The sequence below is a fragment of the Malaclemys terrapin genome, chromosome 3 (assembly GCF_027887155.1).
Source record: "Malaclemys terrapin pileata isolate rMalTer1 chromosome 3, rMalTer1.hap1, whole genome shotgun sequence".
Taxonomy (NCBI): Eukaryota; Metazoa; Chordata; order Testudines; family Emydidae; genus Malaclemys; species Malaclemys terrapin.
This window is the reverse complement of record NC_071507.1, coordinates 71200480-71223554: the sequence shown is the minus strand read 5'-3', so window position 1 is coordinate 71223554 and position 23075 is coordinate 71200480. Positions and strand designations below refer to the sequence as shown.

The 23075-nt window shown below is 43.1% G+C and overlaps 1 protein-coding gene across 8 annotated transcripts in view; it reads left to right on the top strand.

Moving 5' to 3' along the window:
* The window catches only part of SDCCAG8 (SHH signaling and ciliogenesis regulator SDCCAG8), a 154724-nt gene that overhangs the window by 25745 nt on the left and 105904 nt on the right, over positions 1-23075 (top strand). For all 8 annotated transcript variants that reach the window (XM_054024248.1, XM_054024253.1, XM_054024250.1 and 5 more), the window contains exons 8-12: positions 924-1112; positions 3059-3197; positions 11776-11928; positions 17528-17662; positions 21669-21785. In XM_054024248.1, coding sequence (XP_053880223.1) covers positions 924-1112; positions 3059-3197; positions 11776-11928; positions 17528-17662; positions 21669-21785 — 733 coding nt within the window. The remainder of the gene's footprint in view (positions 1-923; positions 1113-3058; positions 3198-11775; positions 11929-17527; positions 17663-21668; positions 21786-23075) is intronic.

The following is a 23075-nucleotide window of genomic DNA, read 5'->3' as shown; positions in this document are numbered from 1 at the left end:
CCTCCTCTATATTGATGATGCCTCCCAACTTTCCGTAATCAGCAAATTTAATTAGTACGTTCCTTCTTTCTGTGCCAAGGTAATTGACCTGATTTAAAATTTTCGATTAGTCCCAAAACTGATCCTTGAGGGAACTACACTAATAACATCCCTCCAGCCCAATAATTCTCCTTTTTAGCACAATCCTTTGTTATCTCTGCTTTAGCCAGTTCCTCGTTCACCTTAGAATTCTTGTACTAATCCCCATATTCTCCATCTTAAATGATGATTGAATAATAAACGTAACAGCTAGTTGCGCTAGTACAGTGAATGATCCTGAAGTGCAAAACATGCACAAACACCAGAGCCAAAGATAAATTGGAGTATTCAAATTCTTTGAAACCTTCAGCCAGTGGAGAGTGCAGCCACCTGCTTAATGATGTTTCTTATAGGGGACTTGATCTTTCAAGGTGCTGAGGACACTGACCCTGATCCATCAAAGCACACAAACATTTGCTTAACTGAATGTATATGAGTAGTTGCATTGAATTCAATGGGGCAATTCAAATGCTTAAAGTTAAGCATGAGCCTAAGTGCTTTGCTGGATCAGAGTCAGAGTACTTCGCACCTTGTGGCATCAGGTCCAGGGATCATATGGCACCTTGATCCTGTATTGGCACTGGTTGCAGATTAATTTCTAGGGGTCAGGCACAGGCAAGGAGGTGATGACCGCGCTACAGGGGAGAATGCAGAATAGCATATAGTCACTGGCCTTCAATGCAAGTGCGCGCAGATTGACTGGGTCCCCCTTCGCATGTTGGGATGTCCTTACTGTTGATGGGCTATGCACCTTGTCCCTCTAGTTAAAACAGCTTTCTAGTTATTAAAATAAATGTAGAAACATTTGTTTATTGCTTATAACAATATTTTTCTCTTAATTCCAGAAAAGATTTATCTGAATCTGAGAAGAATTGTGAAGATTTAAAAGGAAGATTAAAGCACCAAGATTCACTTATTGCAACAAGTAATTCCAACCGGGTTGGTGGTCTTTGTCTGAAATGCGCACAACACGAGGCTGTTCTTTCTCAGACTCATTCCAATGTCCACATGCAGACCATTGAAAGGTTAACAAAGTAGGTTCATGGACATTTGTGTTGTAATTAAAAGCTCGATAGCTTCTAATAGGGGAATGCTAATTTTACTAGTGTTTTTTCTTTTTCTTTTTCTTTTCTTTTTTTTTTTTTTAAACATTTAACACAAGAATACAGTGTTTCCCAAAAATTGTGTGGTGGTTGTTTTTTTTTTTTTTTCCCCCGTCTGTGTTCAGGTTGTAGTGCTGTAGGAAAATTCTGTTGGGAATTCTGCTTAAAAATCAGTGGCAAATATGGGGTCAAATTCTGACCCTACAGAAGTCCCTAGGAGTTTTGCCTTGGATTTCAATGGTATTTTGTAACTATGATGTACTATACCTGCAGACAGGGTTCCTTCAGGTGTTGTTTTAATACTCCATGCAACAATTCTTTTTGATCTGTTTACATGAATCTTTGGGAGCTGTAGAAAAGTTGAGCTACAAAAAACAAAGTATTTGCATGCCATTTTTTTTTTTGTCTTGTCTGTGTGAATATTATTTCAGGTCTGCTTTTTGCTGGTTTGTACCTTTAACCTGTGTCTGGTCCAGGACTTAATATTTTGCTTTCTGTGCCTCAAACTAGTGTACTTTTAAGGAAGTAATTCCATATGTGGGTAAAAAGAAGGCAACATTTTTGTGGCAGTCTTTAAAAGAACAATTGCAACTGTTCCTCTTTCTTTAATTAGGTTTAAATAATAAAAAATCTATACAAGATGCTAGGCACTCTAACATATCATTTATAATACCACAAAATACTTGTTCAAACTGGAACTCAGGTAGCTAACCAGTCATCTATCAAAATCTCCTTTCCTTCCCTCCATCAATCTGGGAAACATAAGCAGAATTATGTTTGACAAACATTATTGTCTTCCTGAGTTTGTGAATAGCTTGAAACAAGACATGTGGGCTGATCCATGCATCTCAATGGGTTGTTAGATCTGAAACTTAGAGGACCAGATTCTTAGGTGGTATAAATCGGCCTCATTCCTTTGAAATCTTATCCAACAAAATTGACTGTTGCACTGTTTTGCAGAAATATTTCAGCAGAAATATTTAGGCTAGGATTTTAAGGAACTGAAGGAAGCTTAAGTGCCTAAATCTCACTGAAAAAAATCAGTGAAATTTGAGCACCTAACTCTCTTAGGCACCTTTTGAAAAGATCACTATTTGCTACTATGATTATGCCACAATCCAAACTGCCTCCTAACCTTCCAAGGTGTCAGAAGAGCCAGCTGCCAAAACTTGTAGCTGCACCTAAGACAACTTCTATATATTAGCAATATAAAACTCTTATGCATATCAAAAACTGAAAATATGGAGATAACCTATATTTATTACTTTAAATAAAGAAGTGATGGTGATGCAGAATCCAGAAATCTTGTAGCAGAATTTAGGTCCAGTTTGCTGCAGAATACAAATGGCTTTAGATATATATTAGCTATCTCAGATACTAATATGATTCAGTGCAATTTTCCTTTAAATATAATGCAGAAAAATGTATTCTTAATTATTCATTATTGTCAGAATTGTCCCATTTTGCCTTGCCCTATGTTTTTTCTGAAGCTTGTCATTGACCTTGTATGTATGTATGTGTGTGTGTGTGTGTGTGTGTGTGTAATATATATATATATATATATATATATATATATATATATATATATTTTTTTTTTTAAACAAGGTCATACTTGTACTATTTAGCTTGGATAAATTCCTGACATGAACCCTGCCATCATTATTGGCAGCTTCACTAACAACCCACTGCTTTTAAGGGCAGGAGGTCATCCTACACATTATACTTTAGTATGGGGTGAGCTGGCGCTACTCTGTCTTTAAAACTTAATACATATTAATGCAGATTTTTGTCTTACTTTACTTATGACCCTGCTGTTTTCATTAATGTTTTATGTTTCTTGTCTCTGTATTTTTTTTTTTTTTTTTTTGCTGATGCAGAGAAAGAGATGACTTAATGGGTGCACTTGTTTCAGTAAGAAGGAACCTGAGTGAGATGCAGCAAAGGGAATCTAGTGCTTATGAACAAGTAAAACAAGCTGTGCAAATGACTGAAGAAGCCAATTTAGAAAAAATGAAGGTAAATTTAGTAAGAGGATGGTATAGTTCTTCAGTATTCTTAACTGTCTTAAGTGCTAATTAGATTTGTTTCCACATTAACAAGACAATAAGCCCTCCAGGCCGTAAAACACTATTTCATACCCAGATCACGTAGCTGTCTTGAAATAAAGGCTCATTTAAAATGTTTGATATTGTGTTGGTCTTCATAAGACTGTTTAAGAGAAGTAGCATGATTCTGGAGAGGAAACCTTCTTAGTGATCTGAACACAGAACTTGACTATTTTAGTTCTAATTCAGGTTCTTAGACTGATATGCATTGTGGCCTCAGGCAAATAACTGAATCTCTCTGGGTATGTCTACAGTGGAATAACATACCTGTGACTGGCCTGGGTCAGCTGACTTGGGCTCATGGAAATCAGGCTGCAGCACTAAAAAATTGCAGTATAGATGCTTGGTCTGGAGCCCAGGTTCTGAGACCTTGTGTTTGTGGGCATTAATTGTTTAAAATGCATATAACTGTGTGAAGATGTAAAATGATATATAAATGTGATGTATGTATTACGCTTTTTTGGGCGGTATAAAATGTTTATGGTAAAATCAAATTTCTGATCTAGTGCTTATATTAAAACTAATTACTTTGTATAGGTGTCAGCTTCAATTGATGTAGATTAAATTATTATCTTGATATGTAGTGCCATCTACTGTGTAATTAGTGAATTACTACTAAATCAGAACATTTTAATTAAATGACTTTGTTATTAAGGAAGAACAAGATTAACATAATGCTCCCACTGGGTATCAGTTGCTGTATTATTTATGGGACACTATAAAAGTGCATGTGTTCTTAAAAAAAGAATATTACCATAAAACTAGTTTCAGAGTTAATAAGGGGGAAATGATGATGAGAGAGGTATAGAGATATTTAAAGAAATAAAGCCCTCATTAACTAACAACATTAACTGTTAGTGACCAGGAGTCAGACTTCTAACGGTATCTACGTGCCTGAAGATGGAGTTAGGCCCAGGGTGCTTTTGAAAATTCCACTAGGTGGGTATCTGCATCTTTAGGTGCCTAAATACCTTAGTATCAGATTTTCAAAGTTGTAAATACATGTGTAGCAGGAATCAGTGACAGTCATTCATCAGTATGTGTAATACCCTACTAGAGACCTAAACTGTTTTTCAGTTTTGTTCCCTGCTCACAGAATTAAAATTTTACATGGATTATTGGTGTCCTTATTTGTGCATCTACAATATCATCTGTGATATTTTATTCTCAGAGTTGCAATTGCATGTCAGTGGTTCTCAAATTATGGAGTGGGCCTCCCAAGGGAGACGCAGGAATGCGTCAAGGGAGGCATGAGCTGTGTGTTTTAAGAGCTCTGGCTGTCAGCCCCAGGCAACTGATGCTCATAAGGAAGGGTCATGCACACCCAGAAGGTGGGGATAAAGGGGACAGCTGGAGCCCCGCCACCTGCACTCTCCTCCCACCCCCTCCTTCACCAGGAGGCAGCTGGGGCTCCGGCTCTCCTTCCACCTCACCCCCAATCCCTCACCTAGTGGTGGCAGGGTTCCAACTGTCAGCCCTGGGGTGGCAGCAGCAGCACAGAAGTAAGGGTGGTAATGGGGTGCTAAGTCTGCTGTGAAAAGTGATATTAATGAATATCACTTTTCACATTGCCACCCGTACTTCTGTGCTGCTGGTGGCATGGCACTGTCTTCAGAGCTGGGCACCTTCTCCACTCTGCCATCAGAGCTCGGTGGCGGCATATGTACGTGGGGGGAGGGGGGAGAAAAGGGGATGAATGACTACAGGCACAAAGAAGGGGGGCCCGATCAAATAAGTTTGAGAACCACTGATGTATGTTAGTCACCTGCTTCTGGCAAAGAGAGCGCAGAACATTGTTTTTGTTCAAGCCATATATAAAATGACAAAAGTCACTTTTTCTTTGGTTTTATTTTCTGTCTGAAAATTTGCTTTTTATTTTATTATAAGAAATACAGAAGATATTCTCCACCAGATCATATTCAATTTAACATAGGTCAGAAGTAGGGACTATTTTGGTTAGGCTGTCGATTAATTGCAGTTAACTCATGCGATTAACTTAAAAATTAATTGGGATTAAAAAAATTAGTCAGTTTTAATCACACTGTTAAACAATAGAATACCAATTGAAATTTATTAAATATTTTGAACATTTTTTCTACATTTTCATATATTGTATTCTGTGTTTATAATTTAAATCAAAGTTTATATTATATTTTCACTGTAAAAATTATAAAAGAAATAGTATTTTTCAATTCCTCATACAAGTACTGCAGTGCAGTCTTTGTCGCGAAAGTGCAATTTACAAATGTAGATTTCTTTTTGTTATAACTGCACTCAAAACCAAACAATGTAAAACTTCAGCACCTACAAGTCCACTCAGTCCTACTTCTTGTTTACATTTATAGGAGATAATACTGCCCTCTTATTTACAATGTCATCAGAAAGTGAGAACAGACGTTTGCATGGCACTTTTGTAGCCGGCATTGAAAGGTATTTATGTGCCAGATATGCTAAACATTCATATGCCCCTTCTATGCTTTGGCCACTATTCCAGAGGACATGCTGATGACGCTCGTTTAAAAAAATAATGCATTTAATTAAAGTTGTGACTGAACTCCGTGGGGGAGAACTGTATGTCCCCTGCTCTGTTTTACCTGCATTCTGTCATATATGTCATGTTATAGCAGTCTCGAATGATGACCCAGCACATCTTGTTCATTTTAAGAACACTTTCAGTGCAGATCTGACAAAATGCAAACAAGGTACCAATGTGAGATTTCTAAAGATAGCTACAGCACTCAACCCAAGGTTTAAGAATCTGAAGTGCCTTCCAAAATCTGAGGGGGCCGAGGCGTGGAGCATGCTTTCAGAAGTCTTAAAAGAGCAACACTCCGATGTGGAAACTACAGAATCCAAATCACCAAAAAAGAAAACCAACCTTCTGCTGGTGGAATCTGACTCAAATAATGAAAATGAGTATGCATCGGTCAGCACTGCTTTGGATTGTTATAGAGCAGAACCCATCATCAGCATAGACCCATCGCCTGGAACGGTGGTTAAAGCATCAAGGGACATGTGAATCTTTAGCGCATCTGGCATGTAAACATCTTGTGATGCTGGTTACAACAGTGCCATGAGAACACCTGTTCTCACTTTCAGGTGACGTAAACAAGAAGCGGACAGCATTATCTCCTTCCAATATAAACAAGCTTGTTTGTCTGAGCGATTGGCTGAACAAGAAGTAGGACTGAGTGGACTTGCATGCTCTAAAGTTTTACATTGTTTTATTTTTGAATGCAGGTTTTAAGTATTAAGGTAACTGTCAATTTGAGAAAGATACAGGTGTTAGGTTCTCAGTCTTTGGAAACATTTAGCATTTCTGTTGCTTATGGCCTCTTGCCCTGTTAGTTTTATTTATTCTTAACAGGGCAAAGATAATCTTTCTAGGTTGAAGCAAACCTGAGAGATGGATTTTAAACATAGAATTGAAGTGAGCTACTAATCTGATTAAGGGAAGCAGGGGATTTGTCAAGTACAAATTTCTTCTTGCAACATATTTTAGTCCCTTTTGTAAGGTTGTATTTTTATTTTGCTTCTATGTCCCTGTCTTGCTCAAATGGTGAAAAAGCTGTAGAGAAAGAAGTTTCTGATTCTTGAGATTTAGAGCTGAGCAAGTTCTTTGTTTTTTTCTGTGTATATAGTTAGTTAAAGTTTAGTATAGTATATTTGTTGGGGATTCCCCCCGGCCCGGCGCCAGGGCATGCAGTAGTCCCCAGGATTTAAGAACTGTGTGGTTTGCGCCAAGCGCATCCTAAGAGCGACCCACACTCGTCGTGTCTCAGGTGCCTGGGGGAGACCCATCAGAAAGATTGCTGTAAGATCTGCCATGAGTTCCGCCCGAGAACACTTAAAGAACAGGAACAGCGGCTGAAGGTGAGACTCAAGGAGGCTGCCTTGCGCCCCCCAATCCGACCTGGGCTCAAGAGACCTGATTCTGTCAGCGTCATCTGCAGAGCGCCCCAGCACCGTCCACATCTTCGGCGACGAAGAAGGACACCAGAGACGCCCGGCACCGCCATGGCTCCTCTCAGGCCCATCTGACAGTAGGCACCACTCCCATTCACAGGTGTCCCAAAGAAGAGAAAGCCGGACGACTGCTCTTCTCCAGCTAAGCCTCGAGAAGTGCGACCCCAGGCTGGCCACTCCTTGGCATCTCCTTCCGGGACTGTGTCGATTCCTGCCCAGGTGAGGCAGTCAAGTCCGGCCCCACCTCGATCCCCGGCGCCTACGCGGCAACTTCAGCTCCCATCAGAAGCATATCAAGCTGCCAAAGATCTCCTCCACCTGACGGCACCATTCTCGCCTGCCAGGGAGGAACCCTCGGCACCGACGGAGCCCCACTCTCCAGTGCATTTGAAAGGAAAGCCGGTTATAATGTCGAGGCACTATCCTTCGCCTTGTCCATCGGCACTCACACGCTCTGATAGAGAGCCTTCCCGAGCTCTCGATGTTCGAGGCACCAAGAATCAGCTCCTCCATGGTCTTCAGTGTCTGAGACCTTGGAGTCGGAGCCTGACTCCTACTGCTCAAGTAGGAGCAGGAGCCATAGAGCGAGGTCAGGCAGAGATAGAAGGGAGCAGCAGGTGTTGTCTCTGCACTGGCAGAACCCGCCTCAGTGGCCCTTCTGGACTCCCTGGGCTTACCACCAGGACCAAGGAGGAACCCAGGGCCCACGCTCAGCGACGTCTTCAGTCACCTCCGCCACTTTTGTGCTGCCTTCTGCAGTGCACTCAGCACCTACAGTCTCGACGCCCTTCCTGCCGGCACCGTCGTCAACTCCGGCACCGTGCCCGACTCCAACTTAGGCACCAGTCTCCCATGCCTGCACTGTTGTCTACATCGACCTCGATGCAGGTACCTTCGGCACTGGTGCCTTCAAACGGTTCCCATTACCAATTTACTGTTCTTCTGTTCGGCCTATCAGCAGCACCTCAAGTATTCACCAAGTGCATGGCAGTCGTCACCGCCTTCCTGTGGAGACATCAGGTACAGTTGTTCCCATACCTCAATGATTGGCTGATCAAAGGCCGATCCAGGGCTCAGGTGGAAGATCAGGTGAAATTAATCAGAGCCGCCTTTGAGAATTTGGGCCTCCTACTGAACGAGGCGAAATTGACTATGTCCCCTGTCCAGAGGTTAGAGTTCATAGGGCCGGTCCTGGACTCAACTCAAGCCAGGGCATTCCTCCCGGAGATGAGATTCCAGGCCCTCGACGCCATGATCCAGAGACTCAGGAAGTTCCCCACCATCACCGTGAGAAATTGTCTCAAACTGCTCGACCATATGGCGGTCTGTACGTATGTGGTTTGGCATGCCAGACTCAGGCTGAGACCGCTACAGTCATGGCTTGCATCAGTGTATAGGCCTGCCAGGGACAGCTTGGACAGGATCGTGACCCTGCATCGCCCCATCCTCAACTTGCTCCTGTGGTGGACAGACGCTCAGCAGGCGTGCTCGGGAGTCTCCTTCTCCGCCCCACAGCCATCCCTGACGCTAATAACAGACACATCAGATTTGGGGTGAAGAGCTCATTTGGGGGTCCACAGGACTCTGGGCCTCTGGTCGCAGATGGATATCTGTCTTCACATCAATGTCAGAGAGCTCAGGGCGGTATGCCTAGCGTGTCAGTCATTCCGCCCATATCTAGCGGGTCTGTGTATCAGTCATGAAGGACAATACGTCCGCGATTTTCTATATCAACAAACGGGGGTGCACACTCCTCTCCCCTGTGCCAGGAAGCCCTTAGGTTACGGGACTTTTGTATAGAACACTCAGTCGATCTGCAAGCGTTGTACCTTCCAGAACGAGCTGGCGGACCTCCTCAGCAGGTCTTTTCTCAGCCACGAGTGGTCCCTTCGCTTGGACGTCACATCGCTCTTCCGGAGATGGGCTGTCCCCTGATCGACCTCTTCGTCACGCGACACAACAGGAAGTGTCAGCAGTTCTGCTCCTTCCAGAATCACAGTCCGGGCTCCACAGCGGACGCGTTCCTCCTCCATTTGGGGGGGGCGCTTCTGTATGACTTCCCACCCATACCGCTCGCCCACAGAGTCCTGCTCAAGATCCGCAGAGACCCGGCTTCGGTCATTCTCATAATTCCAGCATGGCCCTGCCAGCATTGGTACACGTCTCTCCTGGACATGTCCATGAGCCCCCCGATTACCCTGCCGCTCTTCCCAGACCTTCTCATGCAGGATCATGGGTGGCTCCAACATCCAAACTTGCAGTCGCTACATCTTATGCCCTGGAGGCTCCATGGCTAAATCTGTTTGAGATCTCATGTTCAGAACGAGTCAGACAGGTTCTCTTGGGCAGTAGGAAACCCTCCACTAAGGCCACTTACCTCGCAAAGTGGAAGAGATTTTTCAATCTGGTCAGCTCAGCACGACTTCTCCCCGGCGTTATCCTCAGTGCCTCAGATTTTGGATTATCTTTTACACCTCAAGCAGGAAGACCTCTCCTTGTCCTCCATAAGAGTACACCTGGCCGCCATCTCGGCTTTCCATCCAGGGGTACAGGGCCACCCAGTTTTCGCTAACCCCCTGGTCAGTCGTTTCTTGAAGGGCCTTGATAGGTTGTACCCGCATGTCCGCCAACCGGTTCGTGCTTGGGATCTTAACCTGGTCCTCGGTAGGCTCATGAGACATCCCTTTTGAGCCTCTAGCAACATGCTCCCTGCTCTACCTCTCGTACAAGGTTGCGTTCCTGGTGGCTATCACCTCTGCCCGCAGGGTGTCTGAGCTCAGGTTCCTAATGTCCGAGCCGCCCTACACCTTGTTTTTTAAGGAAAAGGTTCAGCTCAGGCCGCATCTGGCCTTCCTCCCCAAGGTTGTGTCGTAGTTCCACCTCAACCAGGACATTTTCCTTCCAGTTTTCTACCCTAAGCTTTATGCAAGTGGTAGGGAGCAGAGACTCCACACTCTTGATGTCCACAGAGCACTGGCCTTCTACATAGAAAGGACCAAGCCGTTCAGAAAGTCGGTACAACTCTTCGTCGCAGTAGCAGACAGGATGAAGGGACAACCTGTTTCAACTCAGCGCATTTCATCATGGATTGTGGCCTGCATTGCAGAGTGCTACAATCTAGCAGGAATCCCAGCGCCCCCGATAATGGCGCACTCTACAAGAGCACAAGCTTCATCAACAGCTTTCCTGGCTCAGGTCCCCACACAGGAAATCTGCAGGGTGGCAATGTGATCGATACAGACTTTCGCTGCACGCTATGCAATCACTAGGCAGGTCAGAGATGATGTGGCCTTTGGTAGGGCAGTGCTCCAGTCAGTGGTCAGCTCCAACCCCACCTCCTAAAATTTGCTTGGGACTAACCCGATTGGAATCGACATGAACAAGCACTCAAAGAAGAAAAAAAAAACGCTTACTCACCCTCTCGTAACTGTTGTTCTTCAAGATGTGTTGTTCATGTCCATTCTAATACCCACCCTCCTACCCTTCTGTCAGAGTAGCCAGCAAGAAGGAACTGAAGGGGTGGCGGATTGGCAGGGCTATATATTAGGCGCCACGAGGGCGGGACTCTAGGGGGCACCCAAGCTCACCCGACAGATGCTGCTAAGGGAAAAAACTTCCGGCCAACATGCACGTGTGCGCGCATACACCTGATTGGAATGGACATGAACAACACCTCTCGAAGAACAACAGTTACGAGAAGGTGAGTAACCATTTTTACTTGCCACCCACTTATGACTTGCACTTTAGTCAGTTAGCCCAATATTTTAATCAGCATATACATCCTGAAGCTGGAATTTCAATAAATGGCCTCCTTCCTCAGCATCATTTATGAGAAATCTGAACATCAGAAGAATAATTTGCCCTTTCAGCCCTCTACTTTGCCAAATTGCTTCTGTGGCTCTACTCAGCCTTTTGCACCTAATACTTCACTTTAGTAAGAGAGTAGACCACTGTAATGAACTTTCCTGTTATGAAGTATGGAATGCCGCTACAGTTCATTGGTGTCTACAAGGAACCAAACATTGACAGAAGGTTTTCCTTGATAATCTTGGGTGAAATGCACACAGAATTCTTAAGCACAGGTCCTATCAGAAACAGACTTTTGAGAGAGGGACAGACATCTATAAAACACAAATTACTCTGGAAAATCCCATCAACTTTATTATAGGTTCTAAACACAAGTGAAATGACTATTTTATTGTTGGACAACCAAGTTGTCCTTGGACATGTAGTCTTTTAAAGATAAAGTGCGTGTGTGTGCGTGCGTGTGTGTGTGTGTGTGCGTGTGTGTGTATACATGATCTCATTTTGTAAATCCTGTTTTATTTTTTTGTATGCCAGTACACACGCAGAGGCATCTTTACACAGCCATGATCCTTTGTTTTAATAGCCAATTAGTTCTTCTGAAAGCATTAGACTAGAATGTCAGGCTTGTTCTACTTAATGCCTCATTTTGGAGGAATGTTTATTTCCTGTCCTACATCTAAATAATGGAATGCATTCTAAATTTCATATTTCCAAAGGCTCTAGTCCAGTGTGAACAGCTGAAAAGTGAGATGGAAAGACAGAAAGATCGCCTTGAAAGGGAGCTAATTGCCCAACTAGATAAGAGGGCCGGTGAAAAAGAAGCCCTGCGAGAAGAAATGAAGAAAGAAAGAGAGGACTTGGCATCAACGGTAACACTAGTAATTTTTTTTTTTCTCAATCTGTATGTGGCTAAGGAACATGCAATGTTTTTCTATCAATAAGCTAGATACAGTAAAACTACTGTATGGATTTGTAAACAGAGTAAACAGAAACTTATTTCTGACTCAGCATTGAAGTGATTATTTAAGACAGAGGTTTATCTTTTGCAAAAAGTACATATTAGATTTCACTGTGTAATTATGGCTGTACTTTAGAACCACAGAGTATACACTCAAGACTGTCAAGAGAAATTTTGGGTCCTGGTATATCATGTCCTCTGGGGCCTCACCTTCTTCCATTTCATCCCAGTTACAGATGTTTTGGGAGCCCCACTGAGCTCAAGGCCCAGGTATATTTGTCCCTCGTTTCCTCCCCACATCAGCACTGTATGCACTCCAACATAAATATCGCCTTATAAACAAGCACTTCATAATTTTCACTATTATTGAAGCTTAGCTTCTCATGATGCTCTATATTGTCTTATTTAGACTGATCCCTGCTTTGAGGACTTGCAGTCTTCTAATATCGTTTTGACGTGCCATGCATGCCTAAAACAATATGCTAATAATACTGTGATTTTTATAGTTGGTAATTAGGGTTAGTTGCTGGGTGTCTTCGTAGAAAAATTATGATTATACATGTACTAGTGATAACTGAAATGGAAGATTTCTTTTGAAAAATAGAAATTAAGTACCAGGAAAATACTTTATTTGTACTATGCATTAAATTGATCTTTTCTTGAATTTGTTGTATTAGTTCCCTAACAAGTGATTTGTTAGAGGAACAATCTGGCATGGGTCCATAAATCAGGTAGATATATAATGGCTGAAGTGTAGTTGTGAATACATAACCTTCTAGGTCCAGCTTTTGACTTCCTATAACGTTAACCTAGAACTGTCAGGCCCTATTATTTCCACTTACATTAGGCAGCTTCAGGGCTAAACAGCTCAAGGGCTAACAGCTTTGTTTTATTGTTACAATGTTTTTTTTTTAAATCATTCAGCAAAATATTAACTCAACTATATTGTTTGAAAAAATGAAATTGTAATTTTTGAACATACTGAGTTGGCTTTTGTTTACTGCTACACTGCATTTGCTTTTAGTTATAGTGGTGAGATTTTTGCCTCAGTTTAGGAATTAATTTAAGTAAATCTATAGTCACAGGTGAGTTTCTGTAACTGTTTTTCTCTCTCGGCATAAGATAGTTCTCCTTGCTACCAGTTAGTCAAAATCAGAGTCTAAGTAAGTGATAGGTAAGTAGATGTTATCTAGGCTGCAGGAATAGAGAAACTGTTGCTGCTGCTTTGAGAAGATGCAGCCATGTATTCCACTTGTGTGTGCGTGTGCCCAGCGCATCAGAGCTGGTGAATTTTGCCTAGAAGTACTGTACAGGGGCGGCATTCTGCCTCATGGCTATAGACCTTCCCCTGTCTACATGAGGTGGTGCCACCCTGAGCCCCCTCAGTTCCATCTGACTGCCCATGGCTGGAGTTGGAGAACTAGGTGATCTTAACCTCACAATCTCTCACCAGTTTAGTGTGTGGGTGGGTGGGTTTTTTCTTGTTGTATGTAGTTAGTACCCTTGGTATTAGTTAGACTGGTTTTAGTTGTATTTAGATAAGTATTCCTCTATGATGCCCTCACAGGGGTTTAAATATTGTCTGTCATGTGAGGGGAGCAATCCCCACATGCAATGCTTGCTGTGCTTGCATGAGGCTTATGTTGAGGAACAGTGTTCAATCTGTAGATTGTTCTTGAAATGGACTCGGGTGGCTAGGGACCCTTGTCTAAAGCAGCACCTGCTTGAATAGGCCATGAGGCCTACTATAGCACTGGGGCCCTCACTGATTGCAGGTTCCCCTCAGGTTCCTAGAGTGCTGCTGCTTTGCACTCTGGAATGTGCACCTCTCCAAAGAGATGGAAGAACATTTCCCATCTAGTGTGCTGAGAAAAAGGTCACACAAGACCACTCCAGGTCTTGTGGGTACTCTTCCTCCTACCCCAGGAAGACTTTAGACTGGCACAGGGTTCATGTGGGTGCCTCTAACCATTACCCAGTACAGAATAGGGAGGTTAGAGCTCTGCGCCGTTGACTCTGGTTCTGGCTTCAGGGTGTTTGTTGAGTCTGGTACTGATGAAGGTGATGCCAACGTTGACTTATTTCTGTCAGTGGCATACCAGGTGGCTACAGTCCTTCGGTCCAGGACTTTGCCAGGGCTGCATCATTTACAGCCCCATTGGGTGAATGGGCTGCTGAACCCATAGGTCCGTTGGCACTACACTCTGATATTCCCCTTCCACGGTTTGCGGAAGCAAGGCTGGTACTGGGCTCGGTGCGAGGGACCTTGCCCTGGGGAAACTCCTTGGCACTGCTGCAATCAGCACCACCGATAGACTCCTAGACTTTGTCAGAAGGGACCATCCTGATCATCTAGTCTGACCTGCACATTTCAGGCCACAGAACCTCACCCAACCACTCCTGTAGTAGACCCATAATCTGTGGCTGAGTTACTGAAGTCCTCAAATCATGATTTAAAGACTTTGAGTTACTGAGAATTCATCATTTATACTAATTTAAACCTGCAAGTGACCCGTGCCCCATGCTGCAGAGGTAGGCGAAAAACCTTCAGCGTCTTTGCCAATCTGACTCGGGGAAATTTCTTCCTGACTCCAAATATTGCAATCAGTTAGACCCTGAGCATGTGGGCAAGACCCACTAGCCAGATGCCCGGGAAAGAACGTCAATGTGGCAGCTCAAATTCAGCACCACCTGCTGCTTCAGCACCACTGATGACTTTGGGGTTGACACCGCCAGTGTACTTGGTGCCAACAGTACCACTTTTATCATCGGTGCTGGTCCCTGGCTCATTCTGGGTTATGGATGAGTCAGACTGGTTACTTGCGCCTCAGGAGTGGCTGCACCTTTATCCCCAGAATCCCGAAGCTCCTCAGTGTTGAGGTCGGGATCTTCCTTCTTCTGCTCTCCATCACACGACTCACATCAGGGACTGTTTATGGAGCATTACCAGGGGATGATTGGCATTCATCTCACAGTCACAGCTGGGGCCCCTGGCCACCAATGCCCTATCCTTATCAGTGACCTCCATGGAATCCGTGGGACACTGCTCAATCACAGAGGTTGCACTTCTCAGCTCACTCTAAGGTGAGATCACCGGGCAGATCAGTGGTGGGAACTATTGACCTACTGCAGGTTCAGTTACCAGTGAGCCTTCCCTGTGCGGAATCCATGGAGCTGCCCCCTTCCAGCTTCACCAGTCCAGTTAACCTCCTACTCTTCATCCCCAGATGATGCAGCAGTGTCTGGCTCTTCCTGTCCTCCAGTAGCAAAGGATTTTAAGGCCTATCAGGACCTTTTGCAGAATGCAGCTGCTTCCTGGGCATTCAAGTGGAGTTTCTGCAGGAGAAGACTCATAAGTTAATGGATATCCTGAAGCTGTCTGCTCCTGGGAGAGTAGTCCTCCCTATCAACAATGCACCCTAGACCATACCGGCTTCAGTACCACCTACTGCAAAGCATATGCAGAAATGCTATTTTGTCCCAGTGTAGGAGGGCTTTTACTCCCATCTGCCCTCAAATTCCCCAGTTGTAACCACAGTGAACAATAGAGATGTCCGGGCAGGTTTAAGTCCACTCTGAAGGACAAGGTCTCCAAAAGGACAGATTTAATAGGCAGCTCTCCTGTGTGCTTTTCCTCTGATCCCAATTGTTCCATAACTCGCCCTCAAGCTGAAAGTGGTTTGGGCCAAGCTCATCCTCGCTGCCCGAGCATGGCTGAGGGCAGTACTGGTTTTCTGACATTCTCATGCTGTCGATTCAGCTTCCCATATCCCTTCCTCTCCATTCCAACCTGTTTACATAGAGTCATGGCCACAGTCTGCATCCTGCATTCGGCTCCCTACATCTCACAGCATTGCTGCTCCGTGATTGAACGAGGAGGAAGAGCAACATTCAGCAGCTGTTCAACAGGTCCTACAAAGCCCCCTATCGGAATGTCCTATTCAGCAACGTGGAAACATTTTTCAGTGTGGTCTTTGGCCCGTGGAGTTCAGCCCATACTAGTTAATATACAAGACATCTTGAAGTATTTACTGCATCTTCAGTCGCTGGGTCTTAGGCTTGGTTCGTTGAGGGCGAATCTAGTGGTGATCTTAGCCTTTCATCGATTTATGGAAGATCAGTGTTTTCCAATGCCATGGTGGTAAGATTGTTGAAAGGAATCCTTTGTTTCCATCCACTGGTGCGGGAACTGGTTCCCTTGTGGGACCTTAACACTGTTATAGCACCTATCTTGGGATCTCCATTCGAGCCTCTGGCATCTTGCCCCTTTCCTCACCCTATGTCAAAAATCTGCATTCCTCATGGCAATAACATCTGCGAGGAGTGTAGGAGAGTTGCAGGCTTTGCTGGCAGAGCCTCCTTACTTGCAGTTCTCTGACATTGTGTCCACAACTGAAATTTGTGTCTAAAGGGGTCTCTCAGTTTCATTTAAACCAGGCGGTATACTTACCTGTGGGGTTTTTTTTTTTTCTCCCTAAGCCACATTAATCTCCAGAGGAGCAGTATCTGCACATATTGAACATCAGACAATGTCTGGCCTTTTATGTGGACAGGACTAAACCCCATATGAAGGGATAGGCAGTCTCCTTACAGATGATCTGTAAGTGGGTAACTTCCTGCATCAAAGCGGCATACAAAACAGCTTCGAGTGCAAGCTCATTCTATGAGAGCACAAGCTAAGTCAATAGTGTTCTTAAGTGACATCTGCGTAATGGATATTTGCAGGGCTGCCATGTGGTGGTCAATACATATGTTTACAAACCATTGCTCCTTTACCGTGGCATCCAGAACAGATGCAAACTTTGGGAAGGCGGTCCTGCAGTCCTTGTTTAAATAGGCTGTGAGTCCCATCCCTTAGGTTTCAGAGTAGCAGCCGTGTTAGTCTGTATCCGCAAAAAGAACATCCCTTCCCATCCCTTAGGGAAACTGCTTGAGTCACCTAACTGGAAAACATGGCTGCATCTACTCAAAGAATGAAAATGGTTACTTACTGTAGCTGTGGTTCTTAGAGATGTGATGCAGATATGTATTCCATAACCCATTCTCCATCTCCTCTGCATCAGAGTCTAGTCTCTGGGCATTTGATGTGAAGGAACTGAGGGGGGTTGGGGAAGCAGCACCTCATATAGTCAGGGAAGAGGCATAAGTGCTGCTCCTCTACAGATACTGGTAGGCAAAATTCTATGCTCCAACATCATTACGCACATTGAAAAGTCCTGTAGAGTAGTTTGGCTGACTGAAAATATTTCAGATGTTTACTTGAATCACTTTAAAATAATAACTTTGCTGTTCTAATCATTCTGTAGTCCTTATGCAAGTAAAGCCTGCATTTCTTGCTCACTCAAAATTCCTATTGCCTTAAAATCAAGTTTTGATGTGAAGGAATGCAGCATTGGGTCCACTGTACTTAGTTGGGCAAAATTCCTATTGCTTTCAAGGAGTAAAGACTGCAGAACTTAGCCCTGTATAATGTTTCTGGTTAATTCACTATAGTGTTTCTCTTTCTGCAGGTGATGGTTTTGTCTCAGAATGTGGCGACACTGGAGGCTCGGTTAGAGAGAATTACAAGAGAGAAGAACTCAATAGCTAACCAGCTAGAGGAAGCCCAAAACCAACTTACCTCTCAGGAGATGGAAGTTAATAAGGTAGAGAGAATCTCAAATGAGTATTTGCTTGTTACCGTGGTTTGAAAGATCACATGGTGAGAGATGCTTAGTACTGTGTATTTTCTATAAACATATTTGAAAAGACGGTATTGATAAATTTGGCTTTCTGAAAAAAAAAACACTTGTATTATGAAAATCTGGTGCATGATGTTGTGAACCAATATTCTTTCCTCTTTAACATAGTTTAAGGGGTTAAATAGTCTAAAATAAATATTTAACATTAACATTTATGTCATTTTGAGGTTCCATGTTTAATTGTCTCAAAAATTTGCAGATAGCATTTACAACCTTGCATCACATCTGAGAGTCAAGCTTTTATTTTTTTCTGGTCCATGCAAAATTACTTAACTATGCAATCAACATTTAATTAATAATTCTGTTGATACAGGGGATAGAACAGGATTCAACTCATTCTTCCATAGCTGTTTTGGCTGCGCAATGCTAAAATGAGTAAAGAGTAGCACAAATTTATTTTGGGGTTAAAATTCAAAACTTTTTTTTTTTTTTTTTTTTTTTTATTTAGACTTTCTGTTCAGTATAGTTCTTTGTAATACTAGTGCTAGTTTTATGCATTTTAAGAAGACATCTTTCTGCTGTTTAGGTCGAATTGTATTTGTACACAAATACAATCCTGGTTTAACTTAAAATCCCCTGTTTTGGTGGTCCTTGCCACCTACATACCTTTCAGTCTTCTCAGGCTCAAATGTGGGATGCATTGTATGTCCCAGAATGAGGGAGACCAAAAAAAAATTCAAGCAGAAAAAATAAAATACTGTAGGATCAATTTACTTTAGTGTAAATAATTCCTATAGCTTCAGCATCATAATTCTTTATTTTGATGTAAAAAGTTTTCAGCAATAAAGGTGAGGGGACACCAAATTTGTGTAGAATATAGATGATTTTAGTACTAAAATGAGTGATATCTGTTGAAATAGACACTTGAGATATGTGCCTGCCCTCTAAACCCAAGGCCAGAGAGGGCTTCTCAACAGCTGGCTCAGGGGTGGGCAAACTACAGCCCGCGGGCTGGATCCGGCTACTCGAGGCTTAGGATCTGGCCCCCAGGATTGCCCCTCGTGGCGCCGCGGGCTGTGCACCGCTTTCAGATGCGGCCGGCACCACGTCCCTGCGGCCCCCGGATGGGGGGGAAGAGGGCTCTGTGCATTGCCCTTGTCTCCAGGCACCGCCCCCCGCAGCTCCCATTGGCCAGGAACAGGAAACTGCAGCCAATGGGAGCTTTGGGGGAGGTACCTGGAGGCGCGGCAAGGGCAGCACACGCAGAGCTCTCCCCCCCCGCCCCCTTCCCCCAAGGGCCGCAGCGCTTCCTGGAGCAGCGCGGTGTGGGGCAAGGGCAGGCATCCAGGGACCCTGCCCTGGCCCCGGTGTGTGCTGCTGCCATCCTGGAGCTACTTTAGGTAAGCGGTGCTGGGCAGGATCCCCAACCTGCCTGCACCCTGCCCCCAACTCCCGGCCCTAAGCCCCCTGCCTGCACCTCGTTCCCCTCCTGCACCCCAACTCCCTGCCCTGAGCCCCCTGGTACACCCCGCACCTCTCCTGCACCCCTGCCCTGAGCCTCCTCCTGCACCCCAACCCCCTTCCCTAAGCCCCCTCATGCACCCCTCCTCTGCCCCAATCCCTTGCCTTGAGCCCCTTCCTGCACACCGCACGGTCTCCAACACCCCGCACTCCCTCCTGCACCCCAACCCCCTGCCCCAGCCCTGCATACAATTTTCCCACCCAGATGTAGCCCTAGGCCCAAAAAGTTTGTCCACCTCTGAGCTAGCTGCAGTTTCTTGGAGCAATTTGTTCTGTTGGCCACTAAGGGGCACTGTAGCATGAGCTTCTGGTCAGCTTTTCCTCACTTCCCATTCCTCTAGCTGCCCCCATGGATTCCTCAGCTCTATGCGCTGCATATTGAGAGGTGGAATGGGAGGCAGTTTTTTTCCTCCTCAGCTGGGAAGAGGAGAAAGAAGCCTGTCTTATAGTCTCCTTTCTGATGAAGAGGAGGCAGAAAGGCAGAGTTGGTAACTCTTGGCATTGTATTGAATTTCAGTATTTTTTTTTTTCTCATCTCCCATGGTTTGGCATCAAATTCTTGAGCATCTCCCCCCTCCCCCCACCTCCTTTTTTTTTTAAAGACCATTTCCCATTACTTTAAATGGGACTGAATTCTCAGGCTGACCTTGGTGAACATTCCCTACATATTTTGAATGAGGAGGTGAGGCTGTTTTTTGTAAAGAGGACCATCATGTCTCATCGTTTGCAGGAGGACTGAAGCCAGTTGGCCCCCAGAAGTTAGGTTTTCCTATATGCTGCTATTATTTTTTATTTATTTATTTAAAGAGAACACTGGGAAGAGACAGGAATAGGATGGGTAGGGGAATTTGGGTGGCAGAAGAAGACTGAAAGAAGAGAGACTGGGGAAATGAAGGGAAAATATAGAGGGCAAATTAAGAAAAGGAGGCTGTATGTGGGGGAGGGAGTATAGAGAAAAATATGAGTGGGTGTTACACTGTGCCTCTGTTGCTACCCAGTGAACTGCACAGTGACTGGTCAGTTCATATGGTTTCACACTCACAAACACACACCAGGTTATCTTTCACCCAGGTGTGTATTTATTCTTTTCTTACATAGTAACACAGTGTACTGCAAGCTTACAGACAGGGGAGGCTTCCCTGCAGACCTCACTCCTCAACCCAGGCTTACCCTGTGAGCCGCTTACTGAGCCTCCGTTTGAGCTTCTTGCTTCTAGTTCCTGGTCCTTCCCCTTACATTCTCCCAATTACCTCATTAGCCCAGTGATTACCACTCAGGTACTCACAATCCCCTAACAAAAAGTACATAATTTACTGCAGCTTCAGCTGGAGTTATGTCAGTGATCAGGGTACTGCTGGTAATGCCCTTTCACTGTGGGTTACAGAGGGAATGAGGAGGAGAAAGGTAGATTGAGAGGGAAAGAATGGCAACTCCCACCCCTGAAGTGTTAGGAGAGCGTAAGTAGAATCCCCTGTAAGGAGCCGGGGGATAACATTTTTGTGTGTGCATTTAAGGTTGAATTGTTAACCTGAAATGGTCACACAGAAATTGGGGGCCATTGTTTTAGATGGGGAAGGAGAGATGCAGATCCTGTCCAAAACCTCTGCTTTTTGACATCAAACAGGGCCCACTAAACCCTTGGATAGTGAATATGGAAGAAGACAGACCTGCTCCCAAAATGTAGAGAGGGGAAGAGCAAACACTTCCTCTGGCCCTGTAAATTTGGGCTAGATTGAGGTAGGAGACAACACAGAGAACATCATCAAATGTTTTGGTCTGGAAGAGGTCAGGATCCAGAATGGAATATAAGTTATCTTTCTGAAAACGAATTCTTTCTGTCTCTCCACCCAAAATAAGTCCTTTGGATGCTTTTTTGGCTTTTTCAGTGTCCGTGTATACATTTGAATAAGTTGTTGCTGTTAAGGAACTTGTGTTCAATCTCTTAATGAGAATATAGTGGTTTCAGTACAACTTTGAAAATCATTACAGTGCAATCTCAAGATTTTCATTCCTACCTGGAGGGAAAAAATGGCAAAACAGGAAATCATGCTCTGGAAATGTAACACATCCTTTAATTTTAGCATTTGAAAGTGTGATCCTAGAATATCTTTGGATTTAAAAAGAGAATGGAAGAAAATTTAATAACTAGCAACTGTAGTTTAAATGTATTTAGTAGCACATATATTGACAGCATAAGTATTTTACAAAATCTTGATCCAAATATAATTGTATCTAGCAGGCACTGCATATTTCAAAGTTAATGACAATACAAGGGTTCCAGATCCACCTTTTTATATAAAAAACATTTACCATATGTAGCCTTAAAATATCTGTAAATAAAAATGTGCTGGATTCAAATGATCTCTAGGGGGCACCAAAAGATCTAATTACAAACATTAAACTGTGGGTTCCACAATCTACAGATCATGTTGTCTGTGTAATCTAACAGGTGTGTGGAGAAATGCGTTTTCAGTTGAATCAAACCAAAATGAAGAAGGATGAGGCAGAAAAGGAGCACAGAGAGTACAGAACAAAAACTATAAGGGAGCTTGAAATTAAGGACCAGGTAAGAGATGATACTGCCATAACTTTGCAGTTATTAGAAACATAAGTAGGGTTATTTCTGCAGTTGGAATGATTCATTTTTCTGATACTGGTCATTTATTACTGTTATGTGGATTCTAAACTAATGGCAAAAAGCCAGCTATTACTATTAAAGAAATGCCTCTTGCCTGCCTTATCCTTGTTTTCAGCCCTAAAAAGGTGCAGTATTACCTAATACTCATCATATTCTTCATATACAGTGTATGAACACATATGATAGGCTCAATATGTATGAAATCTATGTAATATATACATATGGTTATACATCTCACTCATAAACACATAAAATGCGTATGCATACAAAGCAAGACAAAACATAAACAAGGATAAAGTTTGAAGTATATAAGGCATAGTATATAATTTCTTTACCACTTTCTCTAAAGATTCAAGTTCAATTGATTTTTGTGATTCATAGAAAAGTTTCAAAGAAACATTTTATGCAAATATACCACTAAGAATTAATTGTTGGTAAGTTAAAGATGAGTTTGTATTACTTACAAAACTAGTGTATGCCTTGCAAGTAGACTGAGAAGACATCCCTTATTAGCAAAATTAATATTAGGGTGTACTGCAGCTTACTTCACTAATAGTTCAAACAGCTTTTATGTTGCATTTTTTTGAAATCTCCCTCTTTTCAATGTGACTCACCAGTTCAAATTTTCAGTGTTCAGACTTCCAATTCTTGTTTCATGAGATGACGTATACATGACTAGAGATTGGCAGTATGTTCTGAATACACAGAAAAGTGTTTACGTACGTTATATTTCAGTGTGTTTAAATTTTAAATACTACTTACAGCTGTTTATCCAGCATTTTAAAACTTTTTTTTTCCTTTTCAGCAAGTGAACAAATCAGTTCATCTGAAAGGAATATATGCAGGAAAAATGTAGTGTTATGAATTAAAAAGATATTTTCTTTAGTAGTGCTACAAAACCTTGATAAGTAGCCACAGAAAATTTCTAACCATTAACTTTTTTTAAAAAATGTATCTTAACTCAAAATTGAAACAATACTAAATGAAATTATAATCAAAAGACATATTATGTATTGTTTTAAGTTTTATATGTTTACTAGTTAAAATAATTCTTTTAAACTTATTTACTATATCAGATTATACAGCACAGCAATACAAGGGCCTTGTAAGTTTTTTCACTAGATCCTTATGGTCTAAGAACACTTGAAAAACAAAAATACAGGCTCATCTTCTGTCTTGACAGATATCTCAAATAAGAGAGTTGGCATAGTCTCGGCA